Source organism: Toxotes jaculatrix, chromosome 11 (genome assembly GCF_017976425.1).
Source record: "Toxotes jaculatrix isolate fToxJac2 chromosome 11, fToxJac2.pri, whole genome shotgun sequence".
NCBI lineage: Eukaryota > Metazoa > Chordata > Actinopteri > Toxotidae > Toxotes > Toxotes jaculatrix.
Window position 1 is genome coordinate 23040391 of NC_054404.1, and position 16487 is coordinate 23056877.

At 42.2% G+C, this 16487-nt stretch overlaps 1 protein-coding gene across 1 annotated transcript in view; it reads right to left on the minus strand.

Moving 5' to 3' along the window:
- The window catches only part of LOC121189406 (heterogeneous nuclear ribonucleoprotein L-like), a 35946-nt gene extending 20173 nt beyond the window's left edge, over window positions 1-15773 (minus strand). The window contains exons 1-6 of the mRNA XM_041049501.1: window positions 15364-15773; window positions 4673-4791; window positions 3224-3333; window positions 3005-3132; window positions 2017-2102; window positions 1822-1918 (exon numbers count right to left, since the gene is read on the minus strand). Of these exons, the coding sequence (XP_040905435.1) occupies window positions 1822-1918; window positions 2017-2102; window positions 3005-3132; window positions 3224-3333; window positions 4673-4791; window positions 15364-15570 (747 nt within the window). The 5' untranslated portion in view covers window positions 15571-15773. The remainder of the gene's footprint in view (window positions 1-1821; window positions 1919-2016; window positions 2103-3004; window positions 3133-3223; window positions 3334-4672; window positions 4792-15363) is intronic.
- Window positions 15774-16487: the final 714 nt, after the last annotated feature.

The window sequence follows — 16487 nt, forward strand, 5'->3', positions numbered from 1 at the left end:
TTCTGATTGTTCAGGAATGAAAGGGGTGATGTTTGCAGTGCTGAACTTTACCAACTGGTCAAACACAAACCCCTGTGTGGCTGCTACAACTTGTGAACTAGCACTGGTTGGCTGGTTTTTTCTTTACAGGTATTTTTACATAGTAGCAGTAGAGAGCCCACCTCCACCTGCTATCGCATTCAGCACAAAAGGTGACTATTTCCTGGAATGTTTGCTGATATTAAAAACAAAATTACATGATGACGAATCATGATGAATTGCCCATCAGAGTGAGATATAGAGAGAGTGTCAAAACATGACAACACTGCAGCTATATCTCTGAAAGTAGAAATAAATAAACATCAGCAACAGAATGTCTACTTTGTGGACAGGCACTCAGGAGTTTTCAGTCTCCTTTTTCACCACTGCATGGCTTCTTTGTATCAAGTTAATACATCCATTGAAACAGCACGATGAGTCTGTCTTCTTGTGTGAAAACTGCAACTGAAACATCTGTTTTTCAACTGTTATTGCACTAATTTGCCTTTTTTTCTGCTCTGCAAACAGGAATGTGTAAAAGGAAACATTTGAGTTCATTAGTTTAGTTCCTGAGGAAATACGGTTGAAAAGAAGCATCTGAGGGGAGTGATCAGTTTTTCACAGTTAAACCAGCATGTTGCAAAGTAAACAAAACATTTTGAGTTTGTCTTTTTTTTTTTTTTTCAGCTAGCAGGAAATGGCTCCAGCTGGCTCCTCTCAAACAGGAAACTGTGAATAATCCCTGCATAAGAGACAGGTTATGGGTGAGTCTCTGGTTGGCACTGTCAGTAGTGAGTGTACATCCATAGGTTTCACTGACAAACCACAGAAGCTACAGTGAATCACATGACAGGATTACCACATAAAGTGGTCTGTTTCACTTCTTTCCTTCAGTCCACACACACTTCCCCTCTTCCTCACACACCCACACTTGGTCTTCCTCTCTGTCAGGATCACACCATTTCTCCTGTGGGACAGCTGTGAAAAACGTATTCATGCTGTTGTTTACTCTCATCTTGATGATTGTGGATGCACTGCACTTCGGATCACCACTGCACTCAGTAGGCCCCGGAATGATGTGACACATAGGCTCACTAGCCATTTATTAAGCATACCTTCTGGGCTACACAAAGAGGTGTTCCTAATATTTTGCAAACCCTTAATTCATATAAATAAGATGGACAAAATATGAGGAACACCTCTCAGTATAACCTAGTACAGTGCAACAGCACCACAAATTACAGCCTCCAAAATGAGCATTAGCATAAATCAACATTCCTTGAGAAGGGAGGATTTATTTCAGCCTGTTGTTTTATACTGCTTTAGTTTTATCTAGCTTTACTTCAGAAATATTAATCACTGTGTGTCTTGTAACCTTTCCCCTAAACTGGAGAACCAGCATTGTTACTGAAGAACTTGGCTTAAAACTAAAAGTGGGTGTCACATGGATTTACTTAATCCCTGATTTATTTCATCACTGGAGTCACATCACTGGGAAATGTATTTGTGCATGAGCGAATAAAATATCTGTAACAATTTACAGACTAACCACAGTCTGAAATGTTAGTTTAAGCCATTTTCTCTCTCATTCACGCCCATTAGAGGAAACAGGAAATATACTATATAAATAACTGTATAAATAGTTAACAGAATAACAGCGTTAGATGATGTATGGTGTGACATTACATCACCGTAACAGCAGAAGCACATAAATGACTAGTTCTGCCTGTTCACAACAGTATATCCCGCTTGGATGGAGCGGTCACCAGGCTGATGACTGCTGATGTGTTCTGCATCTCTTACCCTTGCATATTCAATCTTGAGCGTACAGCAACCAGCATAGATGTCAGCGCCGTTCAGTGCAGCTTTGGCCTTCTGAGCACACTGAACAGACTCAAACCTGGGAGGAGGGGGGGGGGGGGGTGCAGTTAAGGAGAAGACACTACACTTTCCAAGACACAATGTAAAGACACACGCTCCCATGTTCAGTAAGGATACTCCACCATGGCCTGGATTCCATTTCGTTTGAAGATGACGATCCTCAGCACACTACCGATGGGATTGCACACTGTGTACAGAACGTCCTGAGGGAGAGAAAGAAAAAAAAAAAGAAAGAAAGAAAGAAAATCAACATTCAACACAATCTAGAAGTTTCTGATGCTGCAGTGTGTCTTAACATGCATGACGCACAGGCCTCAGGCCACTGTGCATTTCATGAATACCATAAAGGTACTGCAGCAGTAAGAGAGAAATAAAACTCCACGCTATAATCAGCCAACTCAAATTTCAGCTCATCTTCTTCAAACTAGGCAGCTACTTTCCATTTTATTCAAAGTTTAGTTGTGTGTATTATATTCTGATGGCCTTACTTTTCTAAGAAAAAAAAAAATTGTGTGAAATCTGGTCAACAGGTCCAATGTCTTGACAGTAGTTTGGACACAAACGTACATCCTGAGAGAGGCAGCACAGAAAGAGACAGAGATCCTGATGGCAGGGGAATGATAGATGAGGAAAAACCTCAGAGGAGTCTAGACGGTCTTACTGCTTTTAAGGGAAGCTTAATAAATCTAGTTTGTATGAGAGGGAGAGGCTGACAGACGGGCAGATAGATTAAATATTACGTGGCGCTCCATCCTGACAATGAAATGTTGGTGTATAGAATTAGAAACTGCCTGAGAGGAGCATATAGTATATTTCAGTCCAGCTGCAACAGATGACCATCAATCTTTTAGACTTCTCGGTGTGTTGTTATTCACTCTGGACAGCCAGTGAAAATCATGTGGTTGGGACATGAAACAAGCTCCAGATGAAGCCATTAGAACCATTTTATTTCCCTTTTCTGTTTATTGTAAAAGTCCCATTATCATAATGATGTAGTGCAACTTGACTAATAATCAGTTGTATCATCAAAACTTTGACACTATATGACCAAACGTGCGATATCCACTGATGATACGATAGAAATAAGTTGATTTAGTGTGGTTACCGTGGTTATAGGGTAGAGGGGGTTCTGTATGGACAGCAGGAGGACTTTGTTGCCACTGTTGGGGTTGTCAGCATTGGTCGGCCTGGTGATTCTCTTGGATGTGGAGTAATTAAAGTACGCCTGCTGGCCTGATGAACAGATGGATGAAACACATATGAACACACGCAGTTTGCTACATACAAGCACGTGCAGCTCATCAGTCTCATCTGAGAATCAAACCTGCGATGTAGACAGGCTCCTTGGCTCCGCAGGACACACAGCGGTCGGCGCTCTCCACTGCAGAGAACTCCACCAGGGCCTGACGCTTGAATGGCATCATCATCACGTAACTGAGAACACACACACACACAATCATTAACACAGGACACACACACATGCTGTTCATTCAAATCTTTTCCACCTAACGGACTGTCACTCGACACTCGTCGTTTCCTCGGGCAGCCATACTGCAGCTCCTCCACTCTTTGGCAACATCTCAGATCAGCTGATTGAGTTTCAATCCTTATTCCTCAATTCTCAGCAGATCTGAATAGACATGGGTGGAGTTCACTGCCTTCAAAAGTAATGAAAGATCAAACAATGTGAGTGTAAGCGGCTCTAAAGAGCCGGACAAATCAGGGCAATAATTAAATACCTGTGTTTATGTGAGTGTGTGTGTGTGTGCGCATCTTTCACAGTATGCTTTTCCCCACAACTTCGTTCAGGTGAATGAGAAGTTAATGAATACTGCATCACGCAGGGAGTGTTAATAATGGAGAAGGTGTCATTGGAAACTGCAGTATCACAAAATGTTTTCTTCAATTATTCAGGATCTGTAACTATCTTTACACTAAAGCTCCTGAAGCTCGCTGTAGTTTATTGCACCAGATCACGTGACATCAGTGACTTCACACGCTTTCATTTTTTTTTACTTGACGTGTCCCCCCACGAATGTTTACGCGTGTTCAAATGGTCACGTCGTTGGACTGACTGTAGCTTTGCTATCACTACATCAAAGAACCACGATAGAAGCTCCTCAGACCGATGACACAATCAGCTGATTATTTCTCCCATGAAAACACAAACGCATTACTGAACTCCAAACACAGTCAGTCCACCTCTGATCGCACTGAGCGAGGTTTCTTTTTCCCCTCGCAAAGAATCTTTGGCTGAGTGCAAGTCAAACAGTTGATGGAATTAATGTTAATTAGCCACAGCTAATATGATCTGCTGTAGCTGTGACATTTGTTATTTTAACCACTGAGAGCAATGGACACTGGCTGACAGAGAGCAGCCTGCTGGTCCGGATGTGGTGTTCACTGATCTTTGCTTATTAGGAGGGAGGAGAGATAAAAGATGTGATAACTCATTGGTCAGCCACAGGGTTTATTAAATCAGGTGCATGATAATCAGGTGCACATCAATGATTTTTCACTTTCATATGCAAGTGAAATGCTCACGCTGTAAAGCCCTGCTAGGATCCGTCTGTTCTCTGGTGCTATAGGGGCCTGGAAGCTCAGCAAGTCTACCTTTCATCAGACCCAAGCTGGGGTGCATGTAAATCCCAGACCCCCCCACTACTGTAAAACAGGATAAGCTGTTTGGAGATTAGATGGACAGATTCAACACTCAGTTCAGTTGCTGTGTCACTCACAGACACACACACACACACAGTGGTGACTGTCTCACCATATGGGTCCAAACTTCTCCAGGGCATCTATCAGGTCCGCTTCCACCACAGCCTCACACAGACCCCTGACATGGACCACAGGACTGGGAGAGATACGATGGGAGTCCTCACCGTTATCCTGCAACACACACAGTTTTAAGTTACACTCAACCTGACAGGTTACATGTGCAGCATAAATTACCACGGCGATGTACAAAGTGAACCATTGTTGTATCCCTGAAAAGCCAGGGTTAAACCTGAATTTACCTCGCTAACCACAAATCCTGCTTCGGTTATTTGATAGGCGGCGTCAAAGAAGAGAGAGAGAGAGAGAGAGAGAGAGAGAGAGAGAGAGAGAGAGAGAGAGAGAGAGAGAGAGAGAAAGAGAGTGCCAGGAATTCAGGTCAGCTTACAATGTTTGACTCACTGGATAAGAAAAGGAAAGCAGACGTGTCTAGTGGAGGTGTAGTTTTGTAGAATTATGGTTCCAGACTCTCTCTCAAATGACAGTATTTTTATTTTTTTGGAGTTTTCTATAGATATCATGGTAATACTGTTATTGTGAATTATTTTGGCTACGATAATCATGTAGTGACAATCTGATATTGTGACAGTCCTAATCCGGGGTTGCGTGTGTTAAGACACACAAGGACGCGTGAGTATTTCAAAATAAAACAGGAACAAAACATGTAATCGTTTAACAGGATGTGACAAACATTAGGACCACATTCAGATCATGTCACACCGAAAGCTGCAGCAGTGTAGCAACTCACTGCCGTTGCATTTCTAAATGTGAAATACTGAACGTGAGTGGGAAGGTCTTTTGTAACTATGTGGAACGTAAGTTGCTGTTCACCTCGATTTTTCATCCTTAGGCAACAACAACCAGCACACCATTGAATCATTAACACATCACATAACAACCTGAGTCACAACATCTAGAGGAGTTCACATAATATGGCTTTGTTTTGTTACTGGAAAACATCTAATGGCGCCGTGTAATATATCAGCTGGCCAATATTAACGGACTGTATTGGGCTGTAACAGTTAAACTGTATCTGAATCGATGTATATGTTGTAGAAAGAAACTGCAGAGCAGTGAACTGCAGCAATAAATGTTTTATTAGCAGCCTTAAATGTACTAGTGCCGTGCCTGTTCGACATGTGCCTGTCAGTGGGGGCTGATTGCCTGGACTGCCTTAGTCCAGTATACAGCTGATTTGAGAGCATCATCCAAACAACTTCACCCTCGACATTACACTTCCTCTGGGTGCAGAGCAAAACAACTGCCACGACGTAGCTTGGCCCTCCTGAATCTACACTGAAATCTTGCGCTGTAACGATGTGGTTTGCATGTGCAAGGTTATCATGTGGCTGAAGTTCCACACAAGATCACTAAATGTGGTTGAAAGCTTAGGAAAAAAAGCTGATGAGTAATATTGACGACAGGAATCGATATGGTCTGTCATCTTTTTGGTTTTGATGTTCTGTCTGGTAATAAATGTCAGTACTTTCAGTACAATATGGTGCTTTTACATACATTCAGTGGTGATATCTAATCAGCCGATCATGTGGCAATGACTCAAAGCATAAAACATGTAGACATTTTGAAAAGGTTCAAGTTGTTGTTCAAACCAAACATCAGAATAAGTCAGAAATGTGATCTCAGTGGCTTTGACCGTGGAATCACTGTTGGTTGTTTGAGTAGCTTACACGCTGCAGATCTCCACATGCTCCACATCCAGCGAGCTGCAGCTCTGCGGTGAAAATGAAAGTGCCTTGTGAATGAGAGAGGTCAGAGGAGAACGGTCTGACTGAATCAAGCTGACAGGAAGGAGACAGTAACTCAAATAAGCGAGCAGTACAGCAGTGCTCTGCTGAGGAGCTTCTCTGTCAGCAGCAGGTCCCTCTCCTGTCAGCAAGAACACAGATCTGAGGCTGCAGTGGATGCAGGCTCACCAAAACTGGGCAGATGAAGACTGGAAAAGTGCAGCCTGGTCTGATGAATCTGGATTTCAGCTGCTACATGAAGATGGTCAGAATTTGGAGTCAACAACACGGATCCATAATACCCCCCTTAAAACCCATCAATCATCAAACTGGTTTCATGAACATGGCAGTGAGTTCAGTGAACTTCAGAGGCCTCCCCAGTCTCCAGACCTGAATCCAGTAGAACACCTTTGGGATGTGGTAGAACAGGAGACTAGCAGCTTGAATGATGTGATGAATCATGTCAACATGGAGCAGAAGCTCAGAGGAAGGTTTCCCACATCTGGTGGAATCAATGCCACGAAGACCTAAGGCTTGTTTGAGAGCAGAGGAGGTCGGGTCCAGATGTTAAAAAAGTGTACCTAATTAAGTGGAGCTTGTTTGTGCACAGTCACTGCTTTAGAGGACCTTAAGGCTTGTGGCATGTTCTACAAGTGAAACACGTCCCTGACCAGTTTAAAGGGATGTAACTTCTTCTACCAGTCCGCTACTACACACCCACCCTGACAGCTGAGGCTCACTGAGCAGAGCAATCCGCTTCTGTCTGACTTCTGAAAACAAATCAGTGCAAGTCTGAACTGTTTCCACATCTCCCAGTGTTTCATCTTGAATACATATAGGACCGATGACAAACAGGAAATCGACTGGTCACTAAAGAGCAGCAGTGCTGGCAAAAGCCCCATGTTCCCACACAATAAGGCCCTTTTTTGACTGTCAGTCATGAATATGGAGTATTCTTGAGGACTCAGAATCAGGACATGGGAATAAAGACGGAGGGAGGAGGAGGAGGAGGGGGCAGAGAGAGGGAAAGTACATGTGAGAGTGATAGTCAAATCTTAACACTTCTCTCTCTAATCTTTCCTTCTCATCATGTTTATTCCCTCAGATACTGACTCTTTTAAACTTTAATCTCTTCCCTCTTCTGCTTATCTCATTCTCCTCCTATTATCTATCCCTTCCCCCCATCTTCCCTCTTTTTGTCCTTCTCTTTCACATTGACATTCCTTTTAGTCTATTTATAGAGGCAGATGGCTCATCTGAGTGTTTGGAGAGGAAAAACAGGGCATGAGACTAACTTTTCTCTCTGCTGACCAGGCTGCTAGCTTCTCTGATTCAGACACATTAGCATTATTTCTGTATGATTCACATTTATAAATAAAGTGTGTACTGTCCATTATCCATAGCAGTGCATTGAGCACTTCAATTTAGGGCGAATAACATTTTCTGGATACAGATTTCTGTGGATCTGATATAATAAATAGTACAGTATACAGCTGTGATTTCAGAGGAGGTTGTTATATCTCCTATTATTTTCCATGTTTTAAATGTTATAAAAATTGTTACCACACCCACATGTATACCAGCTGACAGTCTTCACAGTGAGCCAGGCTTACATGGTCCATAGCACCATGAAATTAGCATCTGCTTCCCAGTTCACACCATAGATCTGGGGTGGCCAATCACATGTAATGGAAAGCCAACAGTCTGCAGGTTTTCATTCAGATAATTGGAATGAAAACCTGCAGACTGTTGACTTTCCATTACTGTTAGACTACAAAGATAAAGGAGACTGCAACCCACTCACTGTGGGTGACCAGTGTATCCTATGAGCTACAGTCATACAAGGAGGGCTGAGCACCCCCTGGTTACTGGTGTAGCAGAGCACTCCTCCAGATCACACCCAGCATCACTAGCATAGGTTTAGGATGTTGAATTATCATGGATCTGTTGTGCAGAAGGGTCTAATGCTCACTCTGCTATAAGATATTGCACAAGTGGAAAACATTTGTTTTGAAGGATTGCTTCACCCAGTAACTCCATCATAACGTCATCAATTTCACTACACCTTTGTGTGTATTTCATAAGAAGATGCAATGATCACACAGGGGTGTATTATTATTTTCAGCTCTGAGTCTTTAAATGTTTTAACTACAGGGACAATGTTGCCCCTGAGTTTTCAGCACTGGTATTTTTATCTGACGTTTGTACTACTGTGTCATATGGTATTCTTTTTCTTCCAGATCTTCGTGTTCAAAGCCAGCAGTGCAGTCTGAAAATATCATCTCTCCCTCTGTGCTGCAGCCTGCAGAACACCCACAGCCGCCATCTTTGCACTGCTCTCCGTCTGACATAAAGCCACGCTCTTAGTCATCAGCTCACACATTAACACAAACAGCTAACAGCTTAATTCCCCTGCCACAGGAATACCAGTAATTATCCTTAGGGTTTAGAAAAGAGTCTACATGGACCTGAAGGTTCTCATTAATAACAAACTGAGTGATTGCGCAGTATTTGATGTTGTAATTGGTGCTGTAAGGGCCAGAAACTAAACCAATGTTGCACCATACAGCGCTGCATCATCGTCACAATTAGGTTTAAGAAAGGTTACTAACAATCACTTCCACCAGAAGACTTTAACTAAGTCTCACTCAGTCCTTGGGGCTAAACCTGCAAACGTGCAGGGCCAAAACTGAGTTAGATCAAGTTTATCTCCACACATGAACTCATTTTCAGACTCAATGACTCCTTTGCTTAAAGTGACCATCAGAAAAAAATAGATACATTTATTTCAGCTTTCTAAGCTAAGAGATTTTGGCTGCTAGAGTGCAACTGTAGGCATCAAGAGACTTCACAAAAAAAAAAAAAAAAAAAAAGGACATCAGAAGAAGGCAACACTCATAGGAAACATAGTTTTTTTTTAAATTCCATGAAGCTGCATGTTAAACCTGGCCTCAAAATCTTCAGTGAAAATCCTGGAGCAACTCGTCCTCCTCCACTGTTGCAACGAGAGCTGAACAACCTGGGAAATCAGCTGCAAGATTTGATTCACAGACTGGGTTTGGGTGTGACATTATAAGGACAGAGGAACTCCTTCTCACCCCAGGAGGATCTCTGGCAGCCGGCCCGTGATCCAGAGGGCCCATAATGATTTTATCATTGTTCCATGTTGATTTCCTGTTCCACAACCAAAACAGTGTTTGGATCAAGATCTAAAGTCCACACTGATTTGTTAAATTTTGATTTCTTAATCCTTAATCATTTTCTTCTGTACGAGTGGAACAATGTGCACACTGAGACTTTGAGACTCTGATTCTCTTGACTTGCAGATAGCATTTACTTGTAATAGTAATATCACTTGTAAATGTGTTGAAGAACAATGCTCGCGGTACAAGACCAACAAGAGACCATCAAGGACACAGTAGTGAGTTATGCTTTCTAAACTGGTTTGGACTCTGAATGATGTATTGAGATTTTATTTCACTTATGAAATGTTTGCTAATAGAAAAGGTGTCATCATGCTTTACCACCTTATTTATCAATCCCATTGAACTGATTTGTTTAGGTGACTTTGTTAGATTTTTCCCTTCTTGAACTAGAGGTGGTACAGCTGTGGGTCTTTTACCCATTCCTCATCTCTACTGGAGTGGGATGCTTGGTCTAATGTGTTCCTGCTGTCTGTACTCCTTTGTAACGCCTCCTGAACATGGCCATTTTAAGGCTGTGCAAGAGAGAACTCACAGACCATCTGTGGGATACACAGTGTGGTGTGATGCTGATCTCACAATTAAGGAAGAGTGCATATATATATATATATATATATATATATATATATATATATATATATATATATATATATATATATATATATACACACACACACACACACACACACACACACACACACACACACACACACACACACATATATATGCCAGATTGTTGCCAGATTGTCCAGACTGTACTGTCTCAGTGTCTCATATATGCTCACTGTAAACTGTTCTTATTGAATTTGTTATTCAGAGAAGACACTGACCATGACCTTGTGCTCATTACAGTTTGGTATTACAGGCTGGGGATCTGTTTCCTGGATCCAGAATTCATTTGTTCATTTTAAGTCAAAGGCTGACCAGACAGTTTTTTTATTCAGCTGCACATATGTATAGATGATAAAATATTCAACAAAATATTTTACAATATTCTGCACTAGAAAAGATTCTGGCTGTTACAGGACCAGTGGAGCCAGAACATGGCCTGAAATCTGACATTAAAATGGGAATTTGCCATTTAAACACTGAAGCCTGCTAAATAACTGCAGCACTCACTTTGCTGAGAATCGTTCACACAATTAAAGCTGCTTTTTGAGAGATTTTAGAAAGGTTTTATTTTCATGGCAGGCTTATCACTTAAAGGCATCTTGCACATCCAGTGGGGGAGAATCCCACCAGCCACACACCTGCATCCCTTACAGTCTAACCACATTCACAGGTCTTATCTAAAGGATCTGATGTTCAACAGTGACTAAAGTGCGGAAACCGTGTTGAGCACAACATAGACAAACAACCACAGAAACAGCACAGGAACACATATATATAACCAGTTCTAATGCTGGGGCTGATTGGTGTCTATAAATACTCCCACATATAAACACGCACACAGCATGGAGGGTTCCCAGCACATCTACCTCAGGTACTTGTAATCATATGATGAGCACTCATCTCAATAGATATTAGATTATTATTCCTCTTTATTATTTATTACTTACTTCCTTATTAATCACAGAGGGTCAAAGGAGTTTACAATAAATTGATAAATAACTGGTTTAAATATTAAACAACTGTGGTTTGAAAACAGCTTGTAACAGAGGGAGAGTTTATCATTGAATAACAATGATTAAAGCTGCATTTTAATAGCACAAAGATTCTTTCATTTCCCAACGGTGCTGATGCTTTTATTCTCTTATTCCACTGCAGCTCAGAATAACACCATGATGATTGGAAATAACAACTAAAGCCTCTGTTGTCTCTTATAAGAAAAATCTGTTTAATATTTCCCATGATTATAAAGGCAACATTTAGACATGAACTACTTTTCTCCTCCTCCATCTCTGCTTCCGTAACAGAAACACTGACACGAACTGCACCTCTTTCATCTGCATCACATACACAGAATAGTTTTTTCATCATCAGATAAAACAGCAAAACAATACTCACTCTACAGCACAGATCTTTATCCTCACAGAGAACACATCTGAATAACGGGGCTCTATGTTGCTAAATCTATGGCCAAAAACCAGCTCACACGAGTCTACAGCCATTCTAGCAGCTCTGTGAGACTGTACGCAGGCAAGGGAAATGCTAACATGCTGATGTTTGGCAGTCAAAATGTTTCGATGGTTCACATCTTACTTTTTTGTTAACTGTGTTAGCACAATAACATTTGCTACTTAGTACCAAACACAAACTACAGCTGAAGCACGAGATGAACAGTCAGAGGATCAGCAAAGGTTTTAGAATTCATCCTGAGGGGAACATGAATGTCTGAACCAATCCATCTAATAGCTGTTCAGATATTTCAGTCTGTCCCAAAGTGGTGGATGGACTGACACAGCAACACTGTCAATCACAGAACCACAATGCTAGCATAGAAAAGAATCATGTCCATAACTGACAACTTACATGCACACAAGAAACCAGGTTATGCTGAGAAATCAGATTAGAAAGAAAAAAGGTGTTTACGTGCTCTGTGGTAACCTGGTTACTGTGAAAGCAGCATGTGCAGGCAGCAGGTCAGTGATCAGCATTTCCTCTTAAACCTAATCTTAGTTTGGAGCCACAGCTCTGACTTTAGTGATACAGGCTGCAATAAATGTGCAATAAACGTTCCAGTACGTGTTGCTACCCTTGTGCTTTAAATAATTTCAGTTTCTTCTGTTGCTTCTTCTTTTTGTGATTTTGTTAAATAGTAAACTGTACACTTGTTAAAGGGGACTGCCAAGACTCAATTTATCTTTCCCACTGTAAATAATGGTTGAAGGAATGAACATCCCTAAGTAGCCCATCCATCTTCTTAATCACCCTCTAATGATCAGATGACGTGTGTGTGTGTGTAATTGTGTATGTGCATGCATACCTGAGTGTGTGGAAACTAGACTACATGCATGTAATGCTGATTACACAGCAAGGTGATACCACCTTCACTCAGGACTCTGTGTGTGGGTGTGTGTGTGTGTGTGTGTGTGTGTGTGTGTGTGTGTGTGTGTGTGTGTGTGTGTGTGTGTGTGTGTGTGTGTGTGTGTGTGTGTGTGTGTGAATGTGCCACTCCAGTGTCCCTGCATCCTGTGTTGGTGAGACAAAGAGACCTGAAACAGTGAACTAACAGTGTGGATGACAGTGATAGCCACACGTATATGTTACATCCTTCTACTGGAGCCACACTTCTCTGTTTACTCCACTGTGCTGGTTGTTTATCTCTGCAGATAGTTGCATGCAGAGAACACATATATTTCTATCTGTGGTTCTCTCATACATAAACCCAAGATCCAGAAATAAACACACAGCAGACCACAGACCATGTGGTTTAAAAAAAAAAAAAAAAAAAAAAATCTCCATCTCTGTTGAGACAAATGGAGTGAGCTGCACAACACACTGTAGAGTAAGGTTATGTTACAGGGCTAGATCTGTAGTTGTCTGCCTTATTACAAACGTTGATGAAATTTTGAACGAGATCGTATTATTTCCGGAACAGAAACTCTTAAGTTCTGGTTTCACTTTGGCTCTCTGGGAGGACCCTCATCCATAAGGTCACAAAAACATCATTTTCAACAAAGCATCAAGGTGCTGCTGCATCTGTACACAATGTTGATCCCTCTCCTGGTACTGTATAGGGTGATAGGGCTAGATCTTTAGTTATCTGCCTTATTACAGACGTTCTTAGAAACCAACCATTTACCTTCTACTACAAGACATGACAAGACAGGTCCTGCCATGTCTTCACACTCCTTGTCTGGAGACTGTTACACAAGTACTGGTCATGATAAGGCCTCATGCAGCACAGCTGACCGCAACACTTTTAATGTTAGCAGACTTTTAATACTGCCTGATGTAAAATCAGTGAAAAACTAAAATATATATATACACACACACTATCTGAAAATTAAGAGTCTTATTTGTCAGTTGTTATTCACAGTAACTAGCAGTTCTTAGCCTTTAAATATTGATTCATGCTGTACAGAGTAATTGAAGAGCCTGATCAGTAGAGAAATTACAGTCGAATGACAAACACGTGCAAATATTTGTTATTAGATACATAAAACTTGATCTCTTCCAGGTAACAAAGCCATCAAACTCACCCCATATCAGAACAACTGGCTCCTAAAGCCTGGTGTGTTTGGAGCAACTGCACACTGGTACAAAATAAATGAAGCTAGCAGTTTCAAGTACTGATATGTCAGCAAGTAACTGCAAGCAACTTGAACACAGTCACTTTTTTTTTTTTTTTAATGGTGGCTGTGCAGTTTGTGGGTTCACCTCGTCTCTGAAACACTGCTGCGGGCTGAAAACTGACTCTGTCCGCTCTGCAGCTGGATTATAGTAAAAGCATAAATAAACATGTGATCAGATCAAATCAAATTTGGCACTGAAAAGTGCTCAGCATTAAAGGCATGAAGATACAAATTTTTGGTAAACAACAAGGCTTCACGATGCCGATCCATCTCATCATCTCACTCTCAGGAAGAAAGCATGAGTGCATTTCACTAAATGTTGAGCTACTCCTTTAAAGTAATGGGGCAAAACAATGTAAACACTTTCTGTGATTTTCTTATTGCCACTGATGTTCAGAGACGCCTCATAAGATCACAGACACCTGAAGCAGACATAGAAACACATACGCTCGCTGCTCTTCAACATTATTTGGCAGAGGAAGTCATATTAAAACATTATAGATAGCAACATGGTTACCACCAGTAACCACAGTTGTTGCCAAATCAGGGACCTGTTTCAACGCATCTACGACATGAAAGCTGCGATGTGCAACACAATCAGATCAACGTGATCACAGATCAGTTCCTTCTCCTGTGTTCATTTTGTGATATGAAAGCAACCATCCTTTGTGAAGTGACTCTGGCACTACAGGCAACCTGTGTGTTAAGCACTTCTCACAAATCACTTCTGTGAAACGGGCCCTGGGACTGAAATCTCAAAGGTTAACTTTAACGCAGAACTATTCTGTCTTCAAACTGCCAACACATTCAGCACTGTTATTATTTTACCAACTGCAGTATGGACTTACTGTAAGCCTGAGCGTGCATTGTACAGACATAGGTCACAAAAAATTAAACATCTCAGATAATCGATAACGACCTTCCAGTGAGAAATGTTGACAGTTCCTGTAAACAGAGACTCTGGTTTAGGGCCCCCACTCACCCTCTGGACCAGGGGCAGTAACCCCTCCATACTGGTGTGGTAACACTCAACACAATTCACAGCGAGCTGAGGAAATTTCACAGCCTCACTGGTAAATGAATCGGGGACAGTCACTTCAAGCCCAAATAACTGAATCCAAACCTAAAAGACTAAACAGATTCTTTTTAATACTTAATACAAATATTCATCATGAAAAGTAGGAAATAATACACTATCAAACAAATGTAAATATATCAGTTAATCACTTTAGTCTTGATGCATTAACAGCTGACTATCAGTTGCATGTTATTAAAGATGTAGTCAGGATTTTCTTGCCTACGTCCTGTTAGAGATGAACAATGCTGACGTGAGGTAGCCCGCGTGCGTGCGTGCGTGTGTGTGTGTGTGGGTGTATGTGTGCGCGCGTGACAGGTAGGAGGAGGTAGCTCACTCGCTGACTGAGATGCAGACACGCGTCTGTGATGCTGTGCTGCAGGGTATCGTTGGACAAAAAATGTTGTTTTTTTTTTTTTTCTTACCCTCCGTCCTGCTCCGTATTGGCTGGAGCTCCATCGGGCCCGGTTGTCCGCCGCTGACTCGCCGTTACCGGGCAGCGAACCGGAGTCCGAGTCCTCTCCTTCCTCCAGCTCCTCTTCCCCTTCCTCCCTCTCCTCCGTTTTCAGCCGCTTTGCCGCCCTTCCGTACTCTCCTTCCTCGCGCTGGCCGGTTCCCTCTGCCGTCGACATGCTCGCGGCTGCGGTGGACCTGTTGGAGAGCGGGGCCGTGTCTGGGGCTCGTCAGACCGTCACGTCCATGTCCGCAGCTGAGCCGTAGAGTGTCCTCGTAAAGCGGCTGAATGCGTCTCTCTGCCTGCGTCTCCCTGTTTATCTGTCCCTGTCCCCCCCCCCGACACGTCTCGCAGCTCCACTCTCGGTCCCTGTCGCTCTCCAACGCCACTGATTTTCTGTGTGGAGGTGTGAGTGGACCGGATACATCCCGCCCCGTGCATCCCCGTACATCTGTCATTGGTGAGGCTGGTCCTGCGCCTTAGAGAGACGGCGTGTGATTGGTCGGTGTCTCTGCGTCAACAAGACAGTTCTCCACGCTCTGCAGAGGAGTGCGCAGAGAGGGAGCAGAGAGGGGAATGGTGGTCCAGATAAAGACGGAGAAGGAGACACTTAAATTTGCAAAGCGTAAAAAAAAAAAGACAGATAGAGAGAGTGTCAGTATGAACGTTTATCTTCTCCATTATTAAATATATAATTCTCTTCGTTATCCATCATTATCATTATTTCTCATAAGTCATCAGTAGGCCTGACTACAGACAGCAACCTTGCTTAAAGCTCATTGGACATAGTTCTGCTGAATCTTCCATGGCGCATTAATATCAAATCACAACACAGCAAACAAAGTGAGGAGGTGTGTTGCAATTCAGCGTTGTCCAGAGGACAGAAGCTTAAGACCTGCCAATGTTAAATGCAAATCACTGTCATTTGTTTTCATGAGGAGATATTTTTCTGTTTTATTTAAATAGCAGTACTTTATCGGTCCCAATATGTAAAACACTCAACTGTCCTGTCACATCCTGGGTATGAGACCATGGACAGAGCTTATCACACTGATACAACCTGATGGCAGCCATGACAGACAGCCTTTCTCCATT